Source organism: Ambystoma mexicanum, chromosome 3p (assembly GCF_040938575.1).
Source record: "Ambystoma mexicanum isolate Mex_15411 chromosome 3p, UKY_AmexF1_1, whole genome shotgun sequence".
Lineage (NCBI taxonomy): Eukaryota > Metazoa > Chordata > Amphibia > Caudata > Ambystomatidae > Ambystoma > Ambystoma mexicanum.
In genome coordinates this window covers 320,816,101-320,839,364 of record NC_090925.1, presented here as the reverse complement: position 1 = coordinate 320,839,364, position 23,264 = coordinate 320,816,101, and the positions used below count along the sequence as shown (strand labels likewise).

At 46.7% G+C, this 23,264-nt stretch overlaps 1 protein-coding gene across 2 annotated transcripts in view; it reads right to left on the bottom strand.

Annotated features, from left to right (window-relative positions):
• Window positions 1-23,264, bottom strand: part of ARFRP1 (ARF related protein 1) — a 377,172-nt gene that overhangs the window by 346,994 nt on the left and 6,914 nt on the right. The window contains exons 1-2 of one of the 2 annotated variants that reach the window (XM_069650887.1): window positions 16,210-16,231; window positions 80-173 (exon numbers count right to left, since the gene is read on the bottom strand). In XM_069650887.1, coding sequence (XP_069506988.1) covers window positions 80-172 — 93 coding nt within the window. In that variant the 5' untranslated portion in view covers window position 173; window positions 16,210-16,231. Of the gene's footprint in view, window positions 1-79; window positions 174-16,209; window positions 16,232-23,264 lie in introns of those variants that run through there. The other variant, XM_069650886.1, reaches the window with a different exon arrangement.

Sequence of the window (23,264 nt, the reverse complement as noted above, 5' to 3'; positions counted from 1 at the left end):
ACAGATTCCGCACCAGGAGAAATGTTAACAGCTCTGGTCCGTACCTCACTTATGCTTTTAGCAATAAACTGTTCCGTACCGTTTTGCCCGCATTATCCAGTCCCAGGATCAGTATGCAGTACTCGTCCTTCTGGAACACATATCGATACAGCCCAGACAATAAAGTGTACATCCTATAAAAAACAATTAAGAGTATTCATGGAACAGGCTTTCTATAGAAATTTACAGATCAGACAATCAAAATCATGGATAGTTCAACTGTTTAAAACGGCACCAACATGACGCCTTACAGAACCTTAAGAACACTTAGGTATTGAAAAACAAGATCTACGAAGCAAGGTTTTAGGGTTGATGAGGCGTTACACTGATTAAGGATTGCTAAGGATGACCATTGTCGGACAGTGATAGGGGCCAAAGACTTGTTTGTAGATTTAGGTTTACGATTGCTTGCCTGACCACCACATCAAGTGCGTACAACTCTGATTTGTTGACCTGCCCAACCCAAAATTAACCCCACAATAACAGAATTCATACCCATCAACATCAATAACCCTCAACCCTGAAATACAAAGTTGGAGCTCACCTTTTTCACTGGAAGTTTCGTTCCATTCTTTGTAATATGTGCAAAGCCACTTTACTTCAACACAGGCATACATCTTTCTTGCAGAACCCAAACAGCCGGAAGCCAACCCCCTTCCTTCCAAAGCATCAAACCATAAATTTTAAAATACATTTCTAGCCAATGGTTCAAGAACTTACACTCTCACACAGATAGGATTTGATTTGACTGGGCTAATATACTACTCACAGGCCTTTCAAAGCGGTAAGGAGAAAACAAATACATCCCATTAACCACCATACTTGATTGATATGTGCAGTCTCCAAAGCCATTATCTCACAAAAGCCTAACTAATTCTGCAACTCTAACTCTCTGGAGGATGTCTCACGACATCTAGCCAAGCAGTGGACTTGGAGACAAGCCATCTCAGCCGATGTGCAAAGCACTGGAAACAGCATTAGGCTGCCTCCTTTTCTTGAAATTGAGCAGGAAGCTCCATACTCACCACATGGGACAAGACCAGTACCAGAAGAACTGAAACCACGGACGTCGGGTGCCAAGAATCCAATATGTTCCACAGCGGAGGTCATCAACTCCTGCTGATCTCAATAAGTCTAAATGTATCCTTCACATATCCTAACCAAATGAGTGATTTCCCCCACAAAAGCATTGTTCCCCACAAAAGCATTGTTGCTCGCACAATCTTGGTATGGGGTGGGTGGGAAAAGAGGGGGTTGTGGGTGTATGTTGTCATATCCTGAACTAGGAATAATGTGGCAGTCCCCATTTCGTGTGCTGAAAGTCATCCATGCCCTGCACCTCACATCCCAACTTCCTCCTTTCGAGGGGTTAATACGTTTTCTTATAGCGCAAGCAAGAGCACCTCTTTGCTTAACATAGCAGGTGTGGATTCTGAGAAATACAATACGGAATTAAGGATAGCACAGCAATGCATATAATTAGTTTACAGATCTCATCCGATAGTAGGCTGGCCTGCATTTCTATGATGAATGGAAAATACACATAGGTTTTCATAATAAAGATTTGCTTGAGAACAGGTGTTGATCAACCGCAAATCAATTAACACTGTAATAAACTCAGAAAATGATCCAGTTGGGCGGTGCCGCCTGGGTTCAGGGACTGAACAATGTAAACTTCCAACTCATACTACGTGCAATTATGCAGACAAAACAAAATAATCAGCATCCTAATTAACTGTGCATGTTGTGCCAGCTGGCCTGTGTTTCCATTTCCAGAGTGGTTGAAAGGATTATGGAATTTCTTCACAATGCTTCAAAATTATGAAGTGTTCTCTGGTAAAGGTCTTTCTCACTAGTTTTCTTTGGTGGCAATGGCTCCGGATTAACTAACCACATGCCAGCTTTCCTCAGACCCATGAACAGGACTATAGAACAGTAAAGTCTGTACCATCTCTCTCGTATTCCTTCCTTCCTTCCTTCCTTCCTTCCTTCCTTCCTTCCTTCCTTCCTTCCTTCCTTCCTTCCTTCCTTCCTTCCTTCCTTCCTTCCCTCTCTCCCTTGCTACAACAGCTACCACTACGCGAACCTCATTCACTCCCCTAGTCTCCTTGTCCAATTCCCCCTTCCAGAATGCACCAAGCAAGAGCCTACTACAACCCATACTGCTAGGGAATGAACTACCTGGCTTATTTAGGTCAATAGCCCCTTCCCCTGGGCAGTTCTTCCCTTTAGAGGCTGCACCTTTGCTGTACGGGTTGGGATATGACTGGGCCATGTGCCTGGTTTCATGTGGGCTCCGAGAGTGTGCCAGGCTACGCCTAGATCAACACTGGCGATCATCTTGGATTTCAGGTGTGTTTGTAGGGAGAACTCCTATGGTAAGTATAGACAGTAGTTAAGTGCAGAGCGTTTCCACAGGAATCCATTTGTGAAGGTCTGCAGAGCCGAAGATATCAGAAGATCCTGCAGAATTGGTCCTGAAGGTTCACATTGGTGTCCCCAGGGATCATCTCACTATCCCTCAGTAAATACCTCCCCTCTGGAGCCCTTCGCTCCTCTACCTCCAACTCCTTCAGGGTTCGTCGTTTTGCAAAGAATGAGCTGGAGGTAGATCTCTTTCTTCGGCTGGGGCCTCCCTCTGGGACAGCCTCCCAGCCACCTTGAAACTTGAGGACAACCATCTCCAGTTCCGTAAGCACCTCAAGTCCTTCTTTTTTGCCTCTCCCTTTTACCCCCTTCTCCCCTGTTAATCCGTTTCTTCTCTAGGCATCCTGCACCTGGCCACCTTCTGTCACTTGGGCCCAGGTACCTGCTCACCCTGCCACCGCACTACCATGGTTTATTGCCCTTATTTATTCATTTTATTATTTATTCTGTTCTCTCCCCTCTGTTCCGCACTCTCCACTCCCCCCCTTCCATGCACTTTCCCCCTTTTCCCTTTACTAGCATTTTCTTAAATGTCACTGGGCCTAGTAAGATCGTAGTTTCCTTTTTGTTCTCCCTTGTTCCCCTCCCTTTTGCCTGGTCGCGCTCTGAAACACTTGTGTACGAGCGCGACATAAAAAAAGTATCATTTAATTTCCCTCTCCAAGGGTGGGGCAGGGACATCTTGAGGCCCTCACCCTTAGGGGAGGGTGGGGGGGGGATCCCATGTCACTAGCCGATAATCAGCAGAGACAAAGGGTGAGTGCCCCAGTGGTCCTCCCCTTTCACCTGCAGGCCCTCCAACTGCTGCTCCCCCACCCCAAGACCCTCTGCCGGCCCCCCTCCATACCCGCCACCCCTGCCGAGTCACTCTCTTTTCAACCCACCAAGCTAGGAAGGGGGTCTTGCCACACCCTTAGCGTTAAATTGGGACATGCTACCTAGAGCATCTCTTGAATGCCCAGGTTCAAGGACCCGAAGGAAGTCATGATCTGCGTGTATTCACGACTGGTCAGCATGTGCACAGGAGCTCACTGACGCCATGTGTTCATGATGGAGCATTGTACGAAGTTGTTCACATTCGCATTACTGGACAAGGTCAAGGCTTTTATAAATGGGAAGAATAGTTTGATTGCTGCAGCATTTGAAGCTATATAGAGGCTAGTGACTGGGGCACAGCAATGTCAGACCAAGAGGGAAGTATAAGAAAGCCCAATTCTGAAAGAAACAAACATACCAGAAGCCACATTCAGGAGATTGTAATCACTCAGGAAGGACAGGTGATAATGTCTCATAACGAATGTTCACAAGCCAGCAGCTGAAGCTGTAAGGGATCCAAGTGTCAACTTTAATGCATTTAGCATGGTAAGATAAATTACACACATGTTTTAAGCACCATTGTGCAAGGGTGACAGTATTCAAAGAAGGTAGCATAGCACCGACAGAAAACTATGAACTGCCTTTCTCCTACTCTTGAGGTGGATGAGCTTGCGAGCCAGTACGAGACCACCTTCAGAATCTTTACTATTGCATAAGGCCCAAAAGAATGCCTCAAAGAAAACTGAATAACTTGTGAAATCAATTTTCCGACACTATCTGTCAAATATGCTTTGGAGTCATTTGGAAGATTGCTTTATCAAAGTGGATTCTACTCGTCTGATATTGCTGGCATGTGACGGAGGCATTTCTTCCAGTAAGTGTGGTGGACAGGGAGACAAATTTTGCATTAAAAAGAAATGATGCATCAAGAAACTATGCAATACCTTCAGGTGTCCATAAAGCGCCTACGACCCAATCGCTAGCAGCGATTTTCTTTTTTTACACCAAGCAATTGAAATATTTGAAAAGCGTTACAAGTTCTTGCCAGCAGTAGACATCACGGCACACATATTTGATGCTTCTTTGGATGGATTATGAGCCTCAGAGATTCTTCTGTTGCCGCCTACCCAGTAATATAGCTCCAACAATGGGAGATGCAAACCGTCAAAAAGAAGCTTTGTTTATTTGGTCAACAGTTTATAACTTCAAGTGTTTTCCTTCCATGGAATTGGCAATGGTTTGTCAGCAAGATTCATCCATCTAGAGTCCTAGACCAACGTCATCTGCACCACTTTCAAACTGAACTAGATGTGGAGATCATACTGCAGTCGCTAAACTCCTAGAACATCAAAACCTTGCTCCACCAAAAGCTTGACTTTCCTGTTCTCGGAATGGAAAAGAGAAGATGCACTGTAGGAGGTAATACTGACTTATTTCCTCAAGTCCATGATGCTTCTATTTCAGACGCGTGAGTTCTGGGTTAATGCATCATGTTTTGTTTTCCTTCAATACAATCCATGTTGTTATCTTTATGGGGATAAGGGAAACTTGTTCATGGCTGTGATTTCCACGAGATCTAACGGCTACAGCAGTCCACCCATTGGCGTGTTTGTATCCCAAGCCACTGATGTGCCACCTTCAGTCTGTTTGGAGCTCAGCACCTCTGAATTACTGGAAAATGACTCCAGTAACATCAGTAATCCAGAAAAACCAATCACAGAGGCTTGATCTGGCTACACGAGTACAGCAGAATCCAAACATCGCCATTATGGAGTCCAACAGACCAGAAACAAAGGCTGAAGAACAATCCTGGATGCCTTCCCAGCTACCAAAGGGAGGTGGGTGCCGGACGAGTGCCACTATTCCTCGCAGTTGGCACCTACGGTCAAGGTCAGTGAATTCTGATCCAAACAAACAATTAGCAAAATCTCAAGTAAACCACCAAAGGAGAGGTGCATGCATATCAGCATCACAAAATTTGATGGCCCCAAACGTTGGGAGTGGGGATTAAGATCACCTGAAGCCTCAACCGATTATACATCTGCCAAAAGGTGACCATTTATGAAGATCCACTGAGAACGGTTTGCAACATTGTTAGAATTATACAGAGTATGGCCCGAGCGGGGGCTTTTTTCAACAAGGTAGAATGCATGTCTTTTGTTGCAGGAATCTTTTGCCAGGCTTACCCTTAACAGCTTATCGGACTGTATGCCAAGGAATGCTGTAGAAGTTGAGATAATTAAGGTGGTGCTTCATGACATTAGTGACCAGGATAGTATGATGGATAAGGCAGTGTTGGCCATTTCAGAAGTGAGGGTGGAGAGTTCCTGGCTCTTGTAGGAGAGGGCCCCTGTTGGGGTGAACAATTCTATGGAAAGGGAAGAGGAACAGTATCCGCCAGCAGGTTGCAGACTTTGTTGGCTGTGTGACTACTGCCTATTTCTATATGATTAAATATATTATTTAACTCCTAAATATTGGCTGTTGAACTGAAGGAATACTGTGACAAAGTCAGCAACCTGATCCTACAAGAGGGCATGGGAGCCCCTCTTAGCCTGCGGTGGGAGGCCTACCACGGTGGAAGCCAGGCATGAAAGGGTCTGCAGCTGGCCTGTCTGTATTTTACTCACTAAGCATTCTCAGGCACTGCGATTTTTTTAAATCAAGAGAGTTACAAGGCTGTCCAATAATGTACTATAGAAACATAATTGTGATAGCATGTTGTCATCACATCACGCCACTTGATTTTTTTAGAACGGGATTATCATTGTTCAATCATTTACCATCCTTTTTCGCAATTACATGGCTTATCCATGCTGTTTCTCATAGAAACTGCAATGGTGGATATTGAGGGAGGTATTCAGGAGGCGTATTGTGGATTTGAGAATATGGATAATGACTAATATAAGTCAAAACAACCAACTGTACGGTGCATTAACTTGCATTACAATTTCCCACATATCTCCACCCACAAAAAAAGGGTTTCCCACTCTAGCCAGATTTTCCATCACTTCATTTACTGCCCTAGTACCCTATAAGCAAATTAAAGCCTATATGCATGGGATCATCAGGCTTGCCATTTCGAAAGTCTTTCACCCCGACTTTGGATAAGAACACTTTTTATAAGAGGTTAATTACCCGCACAGACCTCTGTGGCTCTAGGTAGAATGAAAGAAACAGATGAGGCATTGGGGAGTGTGTAATAACATATCACATGGCCTGCGGTAAGTTGCTAAACCCATCGGAAGAGCACTTTTTTGGGCGGCTTATAGCCTTGCATCCCCTGGACGAATCCTCACCAAATTCAACAAAAAAAGTATATGACCCACTCTGATTTTTTTGCAAAGTTTGGTGAGGTTTGGTCAAGGGGGGCAAAGTTATAGGGAGGGTCCCAAAATTTTCCCATAGACTGAATGGGGGAAAAAGACTTTGCTAGCGCCTACACCCAAAACCGCTGGACGGATTTTCACCAAATCTACGGCAGGAGCGGCGGCTTGGTCCCGAAAGTGTGCTTTTGTAAATTTGGTGGAAATCTGTCCAGTAGTTTTTTTTATAACGACCAAAACGTAGGTCTAAGAAAATGTGTGATATCTATGTCCGCTCTGTGAACAGGACTCCGATTGGCTTAGAGGGCAACGTGGTGTCTGCAGACGTCGGACGTGCCCGCTGATTGGATGGTGAAGAGCGCCAGATTTTTGGAAATGCCCGCCATCTTGGATTCGCTGACTTCGGCTGCTGTCCGCGGACATCGCAGTAAAAACATATTAAAAAACACAACATTGCACTTGCCAAAGTTAGCAAATAATCTCTGGGGAGGTGAGGGGTGATGAGGATGGGATGGAATATGGCTGCAAGAAGCAAAAAATAAATAAATAAATGGCGTTTTTGCTGCGAAAGTCTGCGAACAGTTCGGTTGTTGGCAAACAGTCCTGTGAAGTTTGCGGACACCTCAGCATTACAGGGTTGGTGAAAAGCAGTTCTTGGATGGCTTATAACTTGGCACCACTTCATGAAACTGTATGACATTTTGCAATTATATTCTAGACCTGATTCCGAATGAGTTTGCAAAGTTTGGTGGGATTTTGTCAAGAAGGGGCAAATTTAGAGGGGGGGTCCCAAATTATTGTAAAGGCTTATAAATGTGGTGCCATTTCACAAATCTAAACAAAGGTTTGCAAAAAGATTATAGATCTAGATATAAATGTTTTCGTAAAGACTGAATGGATTTTGTCAAGTGGGGGCTAGGTTATATGACGAGTGTATGGGCATACATTTGACACTTTTGAAAAAATAAAACACGGGTGGATTTCCAGCAAACTTGTGTAAGGAACATTGACAAGGACCTCCAAGCATGGTTTTGCAAATGTGCCTGTGTTTTATTTTTTGACAAGTGTCATAATATAGCTACAAAACATAGTGGTTTACCTTTAGTGACTGAGGAGTAGCCTGTGGCCATGGGCAGTGGCCAGATTGTCCGGGTCATGGAATAAGGTCATGATCCGGACAATCTGGCTACTGGCCATGACCACAAGGGACAAAACATGGGATTAAAGTAGCCATGCCCACCTGGGATTGGTTTTATGTTAAAGTTATTCGAAATTGGGATAGATTTGAAAGGGAAGAAAAATGTGCTTGTGGTAATATGGACATAGGGTTCTCTTTTCGCCTTCTGCAGGCTGCCATGGAAAGTGAAGAGGGGCCTGTATGGAACCCCGCCTTCCCTTTCCCGGCGTAGGAAAAAGAATCTTTTTTTAGCACCCTGGGTTCCCGCTTTGGGAACCTAGGGTGCTAATGGCCTTCATCCCCCGTTACAGGGGCTGAAATGGGGGGGGGGAATAATGGTCCAGAACTAGTCTTAGCAGTGCACGGTGGTGGCGTGAGTTATGGTTGCTTAGTTTACCATAACTGGCGAATTTCTGGGGGTTTTCGGTTTTACTTGAAACCATAACGTCCCCTTAACAAAGTTTTTTCATATATATTTTTTTTTTTTTTTTCTCATGCCTTACTCACTAATAGCATTTCTGATGATTGTATCTGCTTAGTTTCACATGCTGTGCATATAGTATGACATCTCGTGGTAATCGCAGAGTATTGCATCTTGTCTTTCGAGGTTTGAAAGGAGAAGTCGACATGGGCATGCTTTTAACACTATCCCCTAAAGTGACTTGGAGTGTACCCAAATCTTTCATGCATCGATGTCCCTCTGGTTGTGTTTTTTCTGCCATGAGGGAGCCTTATGACTAACGTGAGGGAGTACAGATAGAGAGAGAGAGAGAGAGAGAGAGAGAGAGAGAGAGAAAGAATAGTAAGAGGTCTATGTTCCTTCTAGTCCGAGCAGGGAGGAAGGATGGGCGCATGTGAATCTAAGCAGATACAATCATCAGAAATGCTATTACGGTCAGTAATGCAGGTCTTCTGATGCTTATGAATCTGCTTAGAGTTACATGCTGTGCATAGACTAGCGAGCAGTACCCAGAGTTGGAGGTGAGGTATGAGAAGCAACAGTAGTAAAGAGATGTCTTACTACCGCTTGTCCCACCTGAGAATCAGTCCTAGAGTGAGTATCTAGGCAGTAGGGTTTTGTAAAGGTGTGTTTAGAACTCCAGGTCGCTGCTTTGCAAATGGATTGGAGAGGAAAATTTGCAATGAATGCTATGGAAGCCCCAGTGCCCCGAGTAGAGTGTGTTCTAGGCTTGAAGGGCAGCTCTCTTGGTAAGAATACGATGTGTTGGCAAGAGTGTGATGCAGTTTACAATCCACTTTGAGATGGCTGACTTACGAGTAAGGCGGTCCGGATACAACGGCACGGTAAGCTTGCCAGTGCCATTGAATCTGGACCGCCATACTACGAGTTGTGCTCACGGGTGCTGCATTCTGCCAGGTCGGACCTGGCAGAATGCGGCACCCGTGAGCACAAATCGTCGGATGCACCGGCACCATTATGAACGGTGCCGGTGCATCCGAGCTCCCCATTGAGCCCTAAGGGGGAGGTCTAGGGTCCCCTTCTCTCCCAGCGGCCACTGAAAAGAAAAACTGATTTGTCTTTCTTAGTGGTCTTGTCTTTTCCAGATAATATAGGACTGCCCTGTGCACATCAAGTGTGTGTAGGCTTCTTTCTGCCACGTTAGTGGGGTTCTGGAAGAAGGTGGGTAGTTCTACTGATTGGTTCACATGGAACTTTTAAATTAATTTAGGCGCAAACCTAGGGTGAGTGTGCAAAACCACCTTATCTTTGTGAATTGTGACAAATGGGTTTTGAACTGAAAGGGCCTGTAATTCACTGACTCTTCTTATTGAAGTGACTGCCACTAGGAAGGTGGTCTTGTAAGTGAGTGCTTTAAGGCTAGCCTTATGCATAACTCCAAAGGGGGATCCCATTAGTCTAGTTAATAACACATTTAAGTTCCATCCGGGAGCTGGGTTTGAAATGGGGGATGAAGTCTTTTAACCCCTTCCATATATGCCTTAAGCATTGCGATCCTCCACCACGACACCTTCTTTTGGGAGGTAGTTTGTGCTGAGTGCAGCCAGGTGGACCTTCAGGGAATTAAAACCAGACCAGAGTCTAGTAGATGAGTCAGGTAGAAGACAATATGGGTTGGAGAGCAGTATATGGGATTGATGCTCTTAGAATGCACCAGATAACGAAGCGCTTCCATTTATTGGAATAGCAATGTCTGGTGTTCTGCTTTCTTGCCTCTTTAAGAATATCCATGCATCTCTGAGGAAGTGGGAGGTGCCCGAACTCTATGACTTCAGGAGCCAGGACGCTAAATTGTGAATTTGCGGGCAAGGATGGAGTGTCTCCCCCCTTGTCTTGCGAGAGCATGCTGTATGGGCAAGGTAGCTTCATCGGAGGAGAGTGACGGTTTATAGTCAATAAGTCTAATACAAAAAAAGTCAACAAATAAAATTTCGAATGTGTTTTTTTCTTTTAATGGGGGGTTCCCCGCAGCCTCGTTTATTTTTATTAGCTAAAGCCAATAAAAACATACAAATAAAAAAAAAAAATTGAATTTTTTTTTCTCGACATTTTTGTAATTTGACTTTTTGCAGTCGACATTATGACTGGCCACTGAGATTGACATCGCCATCAGATGAGAGAAGCAGGGTGGCGGGCCCACATAGGGGCCACCAGAATCATTGCGACAGGTTCCTGGTGCATCTTGTGCACCATCTTGTTGTGCAGGCGAGTCGGGGGGGTGTGGGGGGGGGGAATTCACAGACACATATCCCTAACCATGTTATCCAGAGACAGTTCCTCTTGGAGTGGTTCTGGGGGTACCTGGAGGCGTAATGTTGGCATTGTGCATTCTCCAGAGTTGCGAATAGGTCGATCTCTGGGAAGCCCCATTCCAAAGACGTTGGAGACAATGTCTTCGGCTAATTGCCATTTGTACTCTGTGGGTAGAGGGAAGTCTCTGCTGAGCACGTCTGGCAGAAGATGGAGTTCATCTGGAACGTGTTGAGACAGGAGGAACATCCCGTGTTTGAGAGCCCACTTCCAAATGTTCTGGGACAGTTTGGATAGCCCTGGAGAGTGTGTGCCCCCCTTTTCGTTCAGGCAATACATGGCTGTGGTGCTCTCCGTGAGGACAAGTACTGTCTTCCCCTGTAGTTGTGTCTGAAAAGCTTTTAGGGCCTTGAACACTGCTAACAACTCCAACAGGTTTATGTGGCTGGATGCTACTGCTGGGGACCAAATGCTGTGCGCCGTGCAATGAAGGAGGTGACTCCCTTTAAAGCAGGAGCCACGGATCGTCGAGAGGTGTCGAGGAACTCGGCGTCGGGGAATCAACGGCCCTTCTGGAGTGCCCTCCCTTTAAGGCAGGAGTCGCAGGTCGAACATCTGACGGAGAACAGGTTGAACTACGGCAGTGAAGTGGCAGCTTCGTTCCTAGTGGTGCTAGTCGACGACGGAGCGTTGGCGTCCTGCAAGGAAGAGGTGTGCGGGGCACCTCGGTGACGATAGTTCTGGACCGCAAAGAGAGGATGAAGAACTGTGGCCCAGCAAGGGCATCGGTGTCTCTGTGGTCTTTAGGTGGGGGGAAACCCACCGGCGGATGCTCCTCGGTGCGTCGACGGTCGGCCCTTTTCCAGCGGGATAAAGTGGGCGACGATGCAGACGAGAGCGTCCGATGATCAAATGAAGTTCTTAGGCAAACGGGAGCATGGCAGCTCTGGTCGGCGACGGCGGTCGTCGACAGTGGCGGACAACAGTCGGGGTGCTTCTCTTAGGGATTCCACGGCAGTCCCCGTCTCCGGTCGGCAGCCTGTCGAAGGTCTGTCTACCAGGGAGCGTTGGCAAAGAGCAGCTGTGCACGATAGTCCCTCGTAACTCGGGAAGAGGGCGCCTTACCAGGTCCTCTCTGGGTCAGTCCTTGGAGACAAAGCAGCTTTCAGATTGTGAAGGAGGGCAACAGCAATTCTTCTCTTCCAGCAGGGCATCAAGGTCAAGCTTCAGTTACTCCAGTTACTCGTCGTAGTGGACTTCAGCTTCTGAACACAATTCCTAGCAGCGAGAGGTCACCAGATATACTGTTGATCTCCCATTCATTCCGCGGGGTCACACTCAAGCATCCAATCAGGACTAAGGGCATTCATGCAGGCAGACAGCCAATCAGGCACACAAGGTATTCAGGCCATTCACTTCTCTCCAGACACTCACAACTAGTTGTGCATTGGGACAAGTACAGAGCCATTCAACACTCCCAACTGCATTCATACCGGTTTTGGGCAGGGCTGTCTCAGTCATTGTGTCAACCACCAGATACTAGACATCCACAACACAGAATGCATATTCGTCACACACTCTATTCACTCGGGTCCCATCCACAGGAGGTAACCACAACATACAGTCACCAGGAAGGCTCCAGCTAGTCTGGCCGGGACTTCACAACACCATATATGGCACTTCCACCCAACAGCCAGTCAGGGGGAAGGGACAGAGTCAGGGCTTCCCAGGACTTTGGGAAAACAAGGTAATAGGTAATAGAAAGCAAGAGGCCACAGAGGCCATCTTGTTTTCCATCAGGAATCAAATGATTCCAATGGCAGAGCCTGGGTATCCCAAAATGGAGGATACTCTGCGCACCTGTCAAATTCAGCATGGAGCTGCCACCAGCCCATACCCTGCTCTGCGGGCCACCCACAGGTGCCAAAAACATACACTAGGGGCACAGGGTTGTACCCCCACCCATGGGTGCCATAAGGGTATCCCATGGGTCGGTTCACCAAACCAAAAGAGAGGTCTGCACCGTCAGGAGTCCCACATGAACTCCTGCGCGGAAAACACGACAGAACACACAATAAAAAGCAGTAAAGGACAAGGATACGGAGGCCCTGTCCCTCCGATGCATTTCCAGCATCACACCGGTATCAAGGTGGTCGACTGAACTCGATACAGTAACCTTGAGCACCCACTGGTCTGTGGTAATTCTGTCCCATGCATGGAAGAATTATGTTATCCATCCCCCGACCGGGGAGGAATGGGAGAGGACCCAGATTGATAAGTCATTTTTCATTTGAGGCCGGGGAGCCTCTTGGGGTGGTGCTTCTACCTCTTCCTTTGCCACAGCGCTATCCTATTGGCTGATATTGGCTTGTGGCAGCTGGCCCCTGTCCTGAGAACCATGATGCATTTCCCGTTCCGTACTGATTGAGGGGAACGTGGGAAAGATTGTCCCCGAAAGGAGCGGCAAGAGCTACCCCCCCTCTCTGTTGATAGGGCCTCTGTGTTATCTGGTTTAGTGACTAGGTTTTCATGTTCCTTTTTTGCAGGCTCTAAAGCCTCATCCACCGTCTTTCCAAACAGGTTAGTTTCTTCTACCGGCTTGTTAATGAGGGATGCCCGGGTTTCAGGTTTAAGTACCGAATTCTTTAACGATGCGTGCCTTTTCAGCAAGGTACCTTGGGCCAGTGTTCGTCCCGCTGTCTCTTCAGCATCCAGGGAGTTTAAGAATGTTTTGATTAACCGGCCTCGCCTCCGACACAACCGCCAGCAGGCGTGATCGCGTTGGCTCGGGACTTTCTGCAGGACCGGACGTCGCTCTAACTAGCCAGCAATGTGGTGTCATTAACTATTCTGGTGGAGTAGGCTGCTGCTGTTGTTGTAATGCGCTTCCCCAGGGCATACAACTTCTTCCAATCCTTGTACGGCGGTGCCTCAGCCGCAGACAAGGGTACTCCTGCTCTCTTCCTAGTTGTTGTCACTACTAGGGAATCGGGAGTGGCATGTCCCCGGATATAAAGCGGGTCTGTAGGCGAGGGGCGAAAGAGTTTCTCTACTCGTGGGTTTACTGCTCTTGTTTGCGATGGAGTCAACAAAGAGGGGGCAATGCGCCGTTTGATTAAGTTTAACAGATTTATCACCCGACTTGAGCGTGGTTTTTCTTTGAAAATATCCTCTACAAAGTCGGTGTCTTGTACCGCCTCTTGAGTGGCAATCTGAAAAGGTTCAGCTACTTTCTTAATGATAGCACTGAATGCCATCAAGTCATCAATGGGAGAGGCTTATCTTATAGGAGGTGAGGAGGGAGGATCTATGCACAGTGTGTCTGGATCAGAGGTAGTGGACGGTAACTGCCATGGTGCCTCACCCACTGGTTGTTCATCACCCCAATCTGGGGACTGGTCTATAGTCTCACCAAAGGGATCCTCTCCCTGATGAGAAGGGTCCTGAGGGATCTTCTCTGGCTCTGTTAGGTCAAACACCTCCTCATGAGGATTCTGGCTGGAGGTTTTTTGAAGTTTGGACACAGTAGCTTAGTAATCTTCCTCGCTTGGCCTTTTAGGGGAGGATACATTTTTGAGAAAGGTCCACAAACTTGGAGAGTTTATTTATGTACCCATGAAACCTGTCCCTGGTCCATAGAGATGACCCAGAGGGATTTGGAGGGGGGGGGGGCTCTTCTGGAGGACTTTCGTCTTTAGGCCATCGAGACTTGTCTGACACAGTCTTAGACAGGGGTTGGGAACCCTCAGAATATTCTTCCTGGCCCTCTCAGCGTCTTGACGTGTCTTTCAACATGTCCTTAGGACCATTTGCTGCTGAGATGATGTTCTTGAGACTCTTGCGGATCTCTGGCGTATCTGGGAGGGATTTCGACAGGCCTAACGGCTTCACCACGGTTTTCAGCACCACCAAAACCTTTGGCGCCAACGCGCTCTTATGAGGCGTCTCTGCACTCTTATGAAGTTTGGTGATGATGCCTTTCTGACTTGAGTGCCCGGACGCATGCCGCCTAGACGATTGCGGGGAGGGCGGCCGACCCTGGGGACTGGTGGGTTCTGTCGAAAGTATCAGCGTACCCCGTTGGCATCTGTGGCCGTCCCGACGAGTCCGTCAAGGAGGCTCGGAGAGTTGTGTGCTTTCCTTTATGTGGTGTGTGTGTGTCCTTGTCACCGGAGTGTACACTCCCCATAGCAGGACCGGTGTCCTGCCTGCTGGTGCCGGGGAAGGACACCTCAGAGCTTGGCTGTTCCGAAGATAGGTCAATGGCCTCCACGTCGGAGCAACGGCTGTCGCTTACTTCCTCATCACTCGAGGCGCCTGCGGGGGTGGGGGGAGCTAATCTGGGCCTGCTACATGGCCTAGGCCGCTCACTGTTTTACTTGCCGTTCTTTTATCGTCTTAGGACACAAAAGCTTGCAAGACCGACGGACTGCTCATTATGATCTCGAGGTAGACACTTATTAACACCTCTGGTGTGTGTCTTTCCATGGGTACTTGTTGTAAGATGGGCAAAATTTAAAAGGAGTCCTGTCCATAGTTCAGGTTAATAGCGACAGCAAAACCAGAAAGGAAAAGAGAGGGGAGAAGAAAGTGCGTTCTTGAAAAGAAACAGAACCCAGGACCGCACTCTCCCTAATGTATCGGACTTGCTGCAGGGCCGAGGCCACGGGGTCGACAGCGTCAACTGGAGCAGCAGCCACTGAAGTCTGGAGTTGTCTTCCGCGGTCTTCGCGTTGGTTCGGAGGTAGTCGTCGATGAAGAGTGACGAATATTAAAAACAACCGCAGGTCGTGGACAAAGAAATATATATTAGCAATTTTTCAAGCTCCACATAAGGCGACCAGCTAGCTAGGTTGGAAAAAACAATCTGAGGGACCTCGATGCGTGAAGGACTTTGGGTACACTACACGTCACGTTAGGGATAGTGTTACATGCATGCCCATATCGACGTCCCCTTTTGATCCTCGAAAGACAAGATGCAATACTCGGCGATTACCACTAGATCGCTAACTATATTCACAGCATGCAACTAAGCAGATTTGCAAGCATCAGAAATATATATATATATATATATATATACATACATACATACATGTTACTTTACCTCAGACGTTGGGAGATGGGGAGCCTTTTTACACAGGGTGGGTGGCATAAGATCAGGTATTGTTTTCTTATGGGTTCTAGGGTGCTGGGGGAAAGCACAAGTCAGACAGAGAAGGGTTCTGTAATTGATAATAACAAAATGGTGGGCAGGAAGGTGTTTGTGGATATGTATAGGTTATTGTGGTTACCTCATGAATCCTCTCCACACACCCTTAGATGCTGTTCCATGTGGACTGGTCAAACAGGTGCCAAAAGGAAAACACAAAGTACATCTCCAGAATGGTAAGCCTAAAATAAGTAGCCGACCTACAAAGCAAGATACTAGAGCATTTCAACAAAAGATATAAAATGTTATGTATACTAACACTTTGAGTGGCCTTTTTCTCGCCTGAAGTCCATGACTTCAGAGGAAATTGTAAATGAGTAAGGAAATAGTTGATGCTCCGGTGAGATGTCTCACCTCTACTGTGATGTATTCGCTCCAGTGTGTCTGAAAACAGTCAGCCAGCCCTAAGGGAGCTTGGTCTATTTCATTAGTTGTGACAACTCTTTAAACATATTTTCAAATGTTAACTGATGTCTTTACTCACCACTGCTGCCAACACCTCTTTTCATGAAGGTGTTATCCCCACGACTCAGGCATGCGCTGGTGATCCCTCTTCTCAAGAAACCTTCTCTCGATCCCGCTACCCTTGCTAATTTCCACCCAATCTCATGTCTTGTTCATCGCGCATTCTCGGGCATAGGGGAAGAATATCTTCAACAAAAAGGTCTACGGTATGTCCCAACTCGCTGCTTCCGTTCTCAGTCAGCCATGTGTGGTGGCAGTTCCTCGTGTTAGACTCTCCAGTGTCAGCGGACGGACCTTCTCAGTGGCCGCTGCCAAGGCTTGGAATGCTTTCCCACTTGCCCTGATAGTTATTACAGACCATATTGCTTTTTGCCGTCTTCTGAAGACACATGTCTTTTAGTCCCCCCTGACATGCTACTGCTGCTAGCGCCATGCCGCCCCTGGCGAACGTGCGCTTAAGAAATATGGATAACATAACGTAACAATTGCAATGAACTACAAGGACCATGTGTATTCTTTTCTGTTTGCTGTAACCAAGTCTTGGGTTTGGAATGGAGAGTAGACCAGGATGTTACATAGAGATGTGGTTCAGCTCTTTCGAGGCGGCAGAACACTCTCCTTGGCACCATTTTATCTGGATAGAACTTGGCATTTCATGGAGTACTTGGGTCAATTTGCTTGTCAAATGCACACAAGCGTCAAACTTAAACAATCTATCAACATTCATAGACCAAGGCACACAGTGTGTGTAGCAGAGCAATGCCAGACAATCTACGAAAAACTAAGAACTGCCCATGGTGTCATGACCCACAGAACGCGCCCCTTTTGGACTTCCTGGTCCCTTTCACACGGGGTTTGCACTCCTTGGTACTTCCAACATGGCCGTCCAACATGGCACGCCTTCCACCAACCTCCAGTTCGGACGTAGCAGATTCTACAAATAGACTACGCCCCTGCGGCCCCATGGGTCTCAATGCTATCGCAGGTAGTGACTAGACGTGTGCTCCGTAGTTCGCTGAACTATTCTTCCGTTCCTGATTCCCGGACCTTCTAATTCCCATCTTCCTTATCCCTCTTCCTTCTACCTTGCTTCCCGGATTCGTGTGCCGTCTTCGTGCACACTTCTTCGTTTCCTGGACCTCCCGGAAGATCCGAGTATCCCGGAACTCGGAACGCACGCTGGAGTCAGAAGAGGCTCACGTGGACTTGTACAAAACCTGATCCGTGCGTAAGAAGGCTCCTCCCAAGAAATCCTGCAAGGATCGATCTCAGGTGAGAAAGGGGGAAATCCGTGACACATGGAGTTTCTGCGTCCATATAACATAATGCTTAAACTCCAGTTTATAAAGTAGCAGTTGTTTCCAAATTGCATGGAGTAGGCTGCTCGTCACGTGACTAGGCCGTGCCACTCAGTTGCTCCAGCCACCTCCAGTTTGCATGCCTTCAAAGCCTCTACTTAAGTACTGTAGGCCAGCTCCAGGCAGACAGCATTGAATAGGCTGCTGGTCACACGACCAAACCCTGCCACTCAGTTGCTCCGCCCACCACCAATTTAATCAGCACTCCTTGGGCACCCTCATCACTGGCGTCCTCAGCCAAGGACGTACGAAGACAAGGACCTCACCGGTTTGGGCCCGATCGGGACAAGGGCCTGACCAGCTATCCTGCATTTCAACTACAAACTAATCGCTACTACTGCTACTCACCAAAAGACATCACCATGTGTATCCTCCCTCCACAGCCCATCCCCACTCTCACTAGGGTCCGAATGGCAAGTGCCCTGGGCAGCCCCGGCAAGGTACCCTAGAAAATCTCATCAATATTGGCCTTGCCCCAATCCACCACCCACTGACCACATGTACACGCCCACTCATGTTGATCAATGCTCGCTCAGCAGTTGCTCATGGTGCAGAGATTGCGGACCTCATCTCGTACAACAACCTTGATGCCCTTGTCCATCACGGAGACATGGTTTACCCCATCCTCCTGTAAGAAAGACATGGTATCAAGAATAGACAGCAAGGCATAAAATAATAGTGTTGTATAGCAATTTACTATGCAATTCGGTTGGTTTGCCAATTAAATGGACACTTGTGTATCAAATCTAGCTATTCAATTTACCTTGTTCAATTAAAGCAGAGCTCACCCTGCCTACCTCTCTTGCCCTCAGCGATCTCTCCACCCTCTTTTCTCCGTTCCCTGCAAGTTCACGGGGACAAATAGAGAGAGAGTGCAGCAGAAATCATCTCCTCCACTTGAGTGCTAGGCAATTATTTGTATTTTTCAAATAATTCCAAACCAGAAGTAGATGGGATGATACTTGTATTGAGCTAACTATATCCTGCATGGCAAAGAACAGTATACGTTAACGAGCTAACTATATCCGGCATGGCAAAGAACAGTATACGTTAACTGTACTTTTTTTTTTAAAAGACAGTCATGCAATTCCATTCCTAAAATGTTTAGTTGTTACATAATGCATAATTACAGTACTGCCACTGTAAAACACTGCATTGTCTCCATGCTTTACAGGAAAGTTTAGGTTAGTGAATCTAAATCTCATAGTGTCAACTGTATTTCATGTTGTTTGAGAAGATGCATCATATTGCAAAGCTTAACAGTTTGGCACACCTGGTTCTGAAGCCTGTTGGTTGCATACATCACTGAAGCTGGTGTTCAATCCATGAGCTGATCCCATTTTTATCACCCTGCTGGTTTATACCAGCTACCCTGAAAGGGGGATAGCCACAAACTACAATATTCCACCTATGTTGCCCAGTTCTCTGCCTGCTACGCCCAAATGCTTTGGGTCTGACTTTATTTACTCTTACATAATGAATACACAAAGTTGACTAGATGTTTACGCAAAGTGGTGATCAATAGTTCCATCCAGTCTGTACATCTACAGATTTACTGCAATACCATACACTGTAGTTAGCCTCCAGAGCTTGCTTTGCTCTATGATTATGATTGCATGATATATTAGCACCTGTGGGAGAGAGCTGGCCAAACTGTTTTCAGAGCCCATATCTATTTGTGTCCATTCATGCAGCTAATCATTTACATTTTACAGTCACTCAAAGAGAGCTCGCAAAGTATTTTTGCCTACTCGAGTAGATTTTATGAAGAGCGAGTACCATTTGCAGGGGATGTTTGAAAAACATTTACATTGTTTGCAGTAAATCGTAAAGAAAAGTTTCACTGTGCATGGCTGACCTCTGTGTGGGGGGCATAGTGTGGCAAAGTGGGTTTGTGGTGACATGCACCACTTTACAGAAAGTGCATTTACATTTTAGGTCAGTTGCTATGAGTCGAGTTTCTCTTAGGTTGAGTAGGGAAACTGAGTTACTTGACCATCAGGACTAGCAGAATGTTTACAAATTTGCAAGGCCTGACTCATCTCACTAATTTCTTACTTCAGCAGTACACATAACTGCAATATTGTTGCTCATTTTATGTCTTGGGTACAAATAACTTCCGGTAACATTACAAATATTAGGACAACATTGCTAATCAAGAAAATTGTAATGAGCAAAAATCTATTTTTGAAAACAAATGTATGCCTTGGACAGACACAAGTGATCACAGTTGATGGGTGTTTATTAAACTGTACAGGTAGGTTGGAAAAACACCTAATCTAAATCTAAGATGGGAGCATGCTACGACTATCAAATAATAAGGCAGTCCTAGTGTCGTCTTGTCAAATAAAAAGGGCCTAGTCTAAGAAAAACCTATTGCCACTCCTTACAACTAAATACAAAAAGTGTGGGATATGATTCACAAGAAAGAACGAAGTGTTCACAAATGATAAGTCAGGATGCGTTAGCCGGGGATCTCCCTTCCCCACGTTTTGAGCACATGACAAGGCGGGCCTCCTGAGAACAGCACACTCTCGAGCTTTCCCAGCACAAGACGACAGTTCCATTCTCAGCTATCAGGATCGTTGATGGCCAAGTCTCTTTTCTCAAAAAAGTCTTGCCTTCGAGGAACTGATGTATTCAAAAATAACAAATAAAGGTTCCTTTCCAAATGTACGTTGGGTGATGTGTTTCGACCCCTGGATCTCCCTCTTCCCGTCTCAGATCCACAAACAGTTCCCATCGATACCAGGACCTTCGGAGGTTAGCTTTTTTGCTTCCAATGGCCTGATCGGTTCAAAATAACAAAAAGCTCCTTTCGGATTGCACTTGAGGTGATTCTTCACCCATGGGTCCCCCTCTTTCAACTCAAGACTCCTCTCGAATATCAGCCTCCCTTCCGTCGGGTTCACTCTGGTTTATATTCAAAACGCTTTCTCAGTTGCATTCATGTGTCGTTGGGATGATTGCTTCTCACCCCTGGATCCCCCTCTTCCGGACTCAGACCCTTCTCTACTGTTTGCCTCCCTCCGTTGGGTTCGCTATGGTTTTTGACAAATCAATTTCTCTTTCGGCGCTCACAAAGCTTAATGTCTTTTTAACAGTTCACTGTGGACATCCATCTGTCGGGTTCACTTTTGTCAACACACTGTTCCTTGGGACTTTAGACTTTGCTCCTCTTTACTGGCATCCCTCTGTCGGTTCACTCTTGCCACTTCACACATTTCCTTTACTTTCTTCTGATGTGGGATTCACTTCCCTTGCGTTCTCAATGGTTTGTCAGTCAAAGACTTTGCTAGACGCCTCTATGACCACTTTGACCTTTTCCTTGCGGCTCCTCTAGGGCCTTCTGGTATCAGTAGTTTCATCCAACACAGGATCAACCAGTCTCTCGAGTTGCAACCATGTGGTGCCAGACCGCTCTGCAGCTGGTCTTCCCTTAAGAATTTACAGTTCTTTGAACTTTCCTAAATGTGCCACTTTGCATCTTTCATTCAACACAGTTCGGTTTATCGGTTCCCCTTCGACTCACCAGCTCTGATGAACCGCTTGACTTTTCAGTATACCTGGAGTCAAGGTCGGTACCACGGTAGCAGGCGTCTCCCTCTGCCCTGCATATCAGCGTAGGCACGCTCCGTGTACCGTTGACATCTGCAGCCGCACACTTGGGCTATTGTTTGCGGTCTTACGATTCCTTCGACAGAGGTCTTGCATGTCTGGGTCGGAAAGAGCAAGGTTGCTTCTGTCCTTGTCAGCCTTTCAGTTCTTGCTGCCTTTCTCCTCCTCTTGAACTGCTGTGCCTGGATAGCTGCCTCGTCGTACGTTCTACCTTGCTTGTATTGAGTTCTCGTGCTCCACCTTTTATCCCCGTGGGGAAGGGGAAGGGAAAAGGGCCGTCAGGTGTGCGTGATCCTGGGCAATTACCTGACTTTGCCTGACCCTTGTATTGGGACATGTCAGGTAAACAGCTTTGGAGTTTGTCATTTTCCGTGGTGTGCAAAAATGTTTGTGTTGGAAAGGGGGGTTGGGGGGGAAAGAGTGTTTGAGTATCCTACGTGGTAGGTTGGGAAAATGGTGCTACAAGATGGGGGATACTGTGTTTCACCTGTCGGTGTTCCACTTCCACTCCCCGAGGACCCCCCCCATCCAGGTGATCCTTCTTAACTAGTCCACCCCCAGGAACTGGATACAATAGCGATGGTCGTGTCCTGGCCACCTGGATGACAGACCCCGGGGATCAGTCAGGGAGACACCTTCGGGTTTCTCACTCCCCACACGTTTTTCATATCTTTCTACCCCAAGGATACAGCATCCAACATGTCAACCAGCCAGGAAGGGCAGGAGGGGGAGTGGCATTCACCCACAGGAGCAATTGGCTATGCACCATCACCCCCTCTCTCTCAGAACAAGCTCATTTGATTCACTCTTCTGCCAGTTCCCCTCTAGTGAACATGGAATCCATCACCTCCCACCTCATCTACAGACCACCTCATAGGAGCGACTCTTCAAGGTATTCTCCTCTGGCAAATTAGCACATTCAAATAATGTCTTTCTCTGTGATTTGAACATCCCAGAGTCACAGGCTGACAACCACAATCGAAGCACGCTTTTCGCACTAACCACTTCCATGGACCTGAAGCAAATTGTGCCCCCCACCATGCACAACAAAGGCAACACCTTAGACTTATCCTTCACATTCACCCCCTGTAATACCTGTGCAGACCCTATCCCACTTGACTGGTCTGAACACTCCAACATCCCATTATCAGTCACCCACTCGACTATGGCTCACAAAAGGTCAGGCTAAACACTCCCTCACTCAACGCTGCTCACTCAAAACCTTGCCAGTCAATGAGCTAGAAGTAAACTTTGCAGACTTGACCGCCACAGCGAATGCCTTGCGACTTTTGGAATTATTCAGCAACCCTGCTATGAAACTGGTGGACACTCATGCCCCCCTAAAATACAGGTGGGCAGGAGCCCATTGTACTTTCCTGCACCACAAAATGCACACTCAGCAACACCCAAATAAACACGTCACAGAAAGCCTAACCAATTACACACAAGTTATCCCACACACTCATACAACAAACACGACCTAACCCTTATCAACTAAAAAACAAACCCAGCACACAGTGACCGTTTTTTTTTTTAACTGTAGCTAACAGCACATAGCTCTATAGCACTTTCCCTCTCTATCCCACTAAGTTTTGCCCTCCCGCTACTCCTTTTTCAGATTCGCTACAGTGACTGGAGACCATACAAATGGCAGCAGTGCGCATTATAATTCACAAAATAACATCACAAGTATTTATAATTTGAGGCCGAGAGGATCAGCGATTGGCCCAGGGAAGGAATTAGGTCGGAACAAGACAGAGCTGCGCTCAGCAAAAATTGTCTTGCCAAGGCGCAGTTGAGGAAGTTCTCTGCCCCAGTCTGCACAATTCACCTTTATTTTGTACATTAATCAATGAGTGCAGCGATATGCAAAAACTTCAAAAAGTGCCTCTGGACAGCATTTGCTCATCAGGACAGTCCAAAGTCCAATTCAAGCAACGAAACGGTCGAAAGCTGTATATATCCCTGATCTAAAAGGATGACTTCAGAAACCATCCTGGGGTCATCTGATGATCATCAAACTACACTAGAAGTCATTCCCACATCATCAGACGTCATCATGCTGTTAAAGTCATCAACAAATATCTCAGAATGGTGG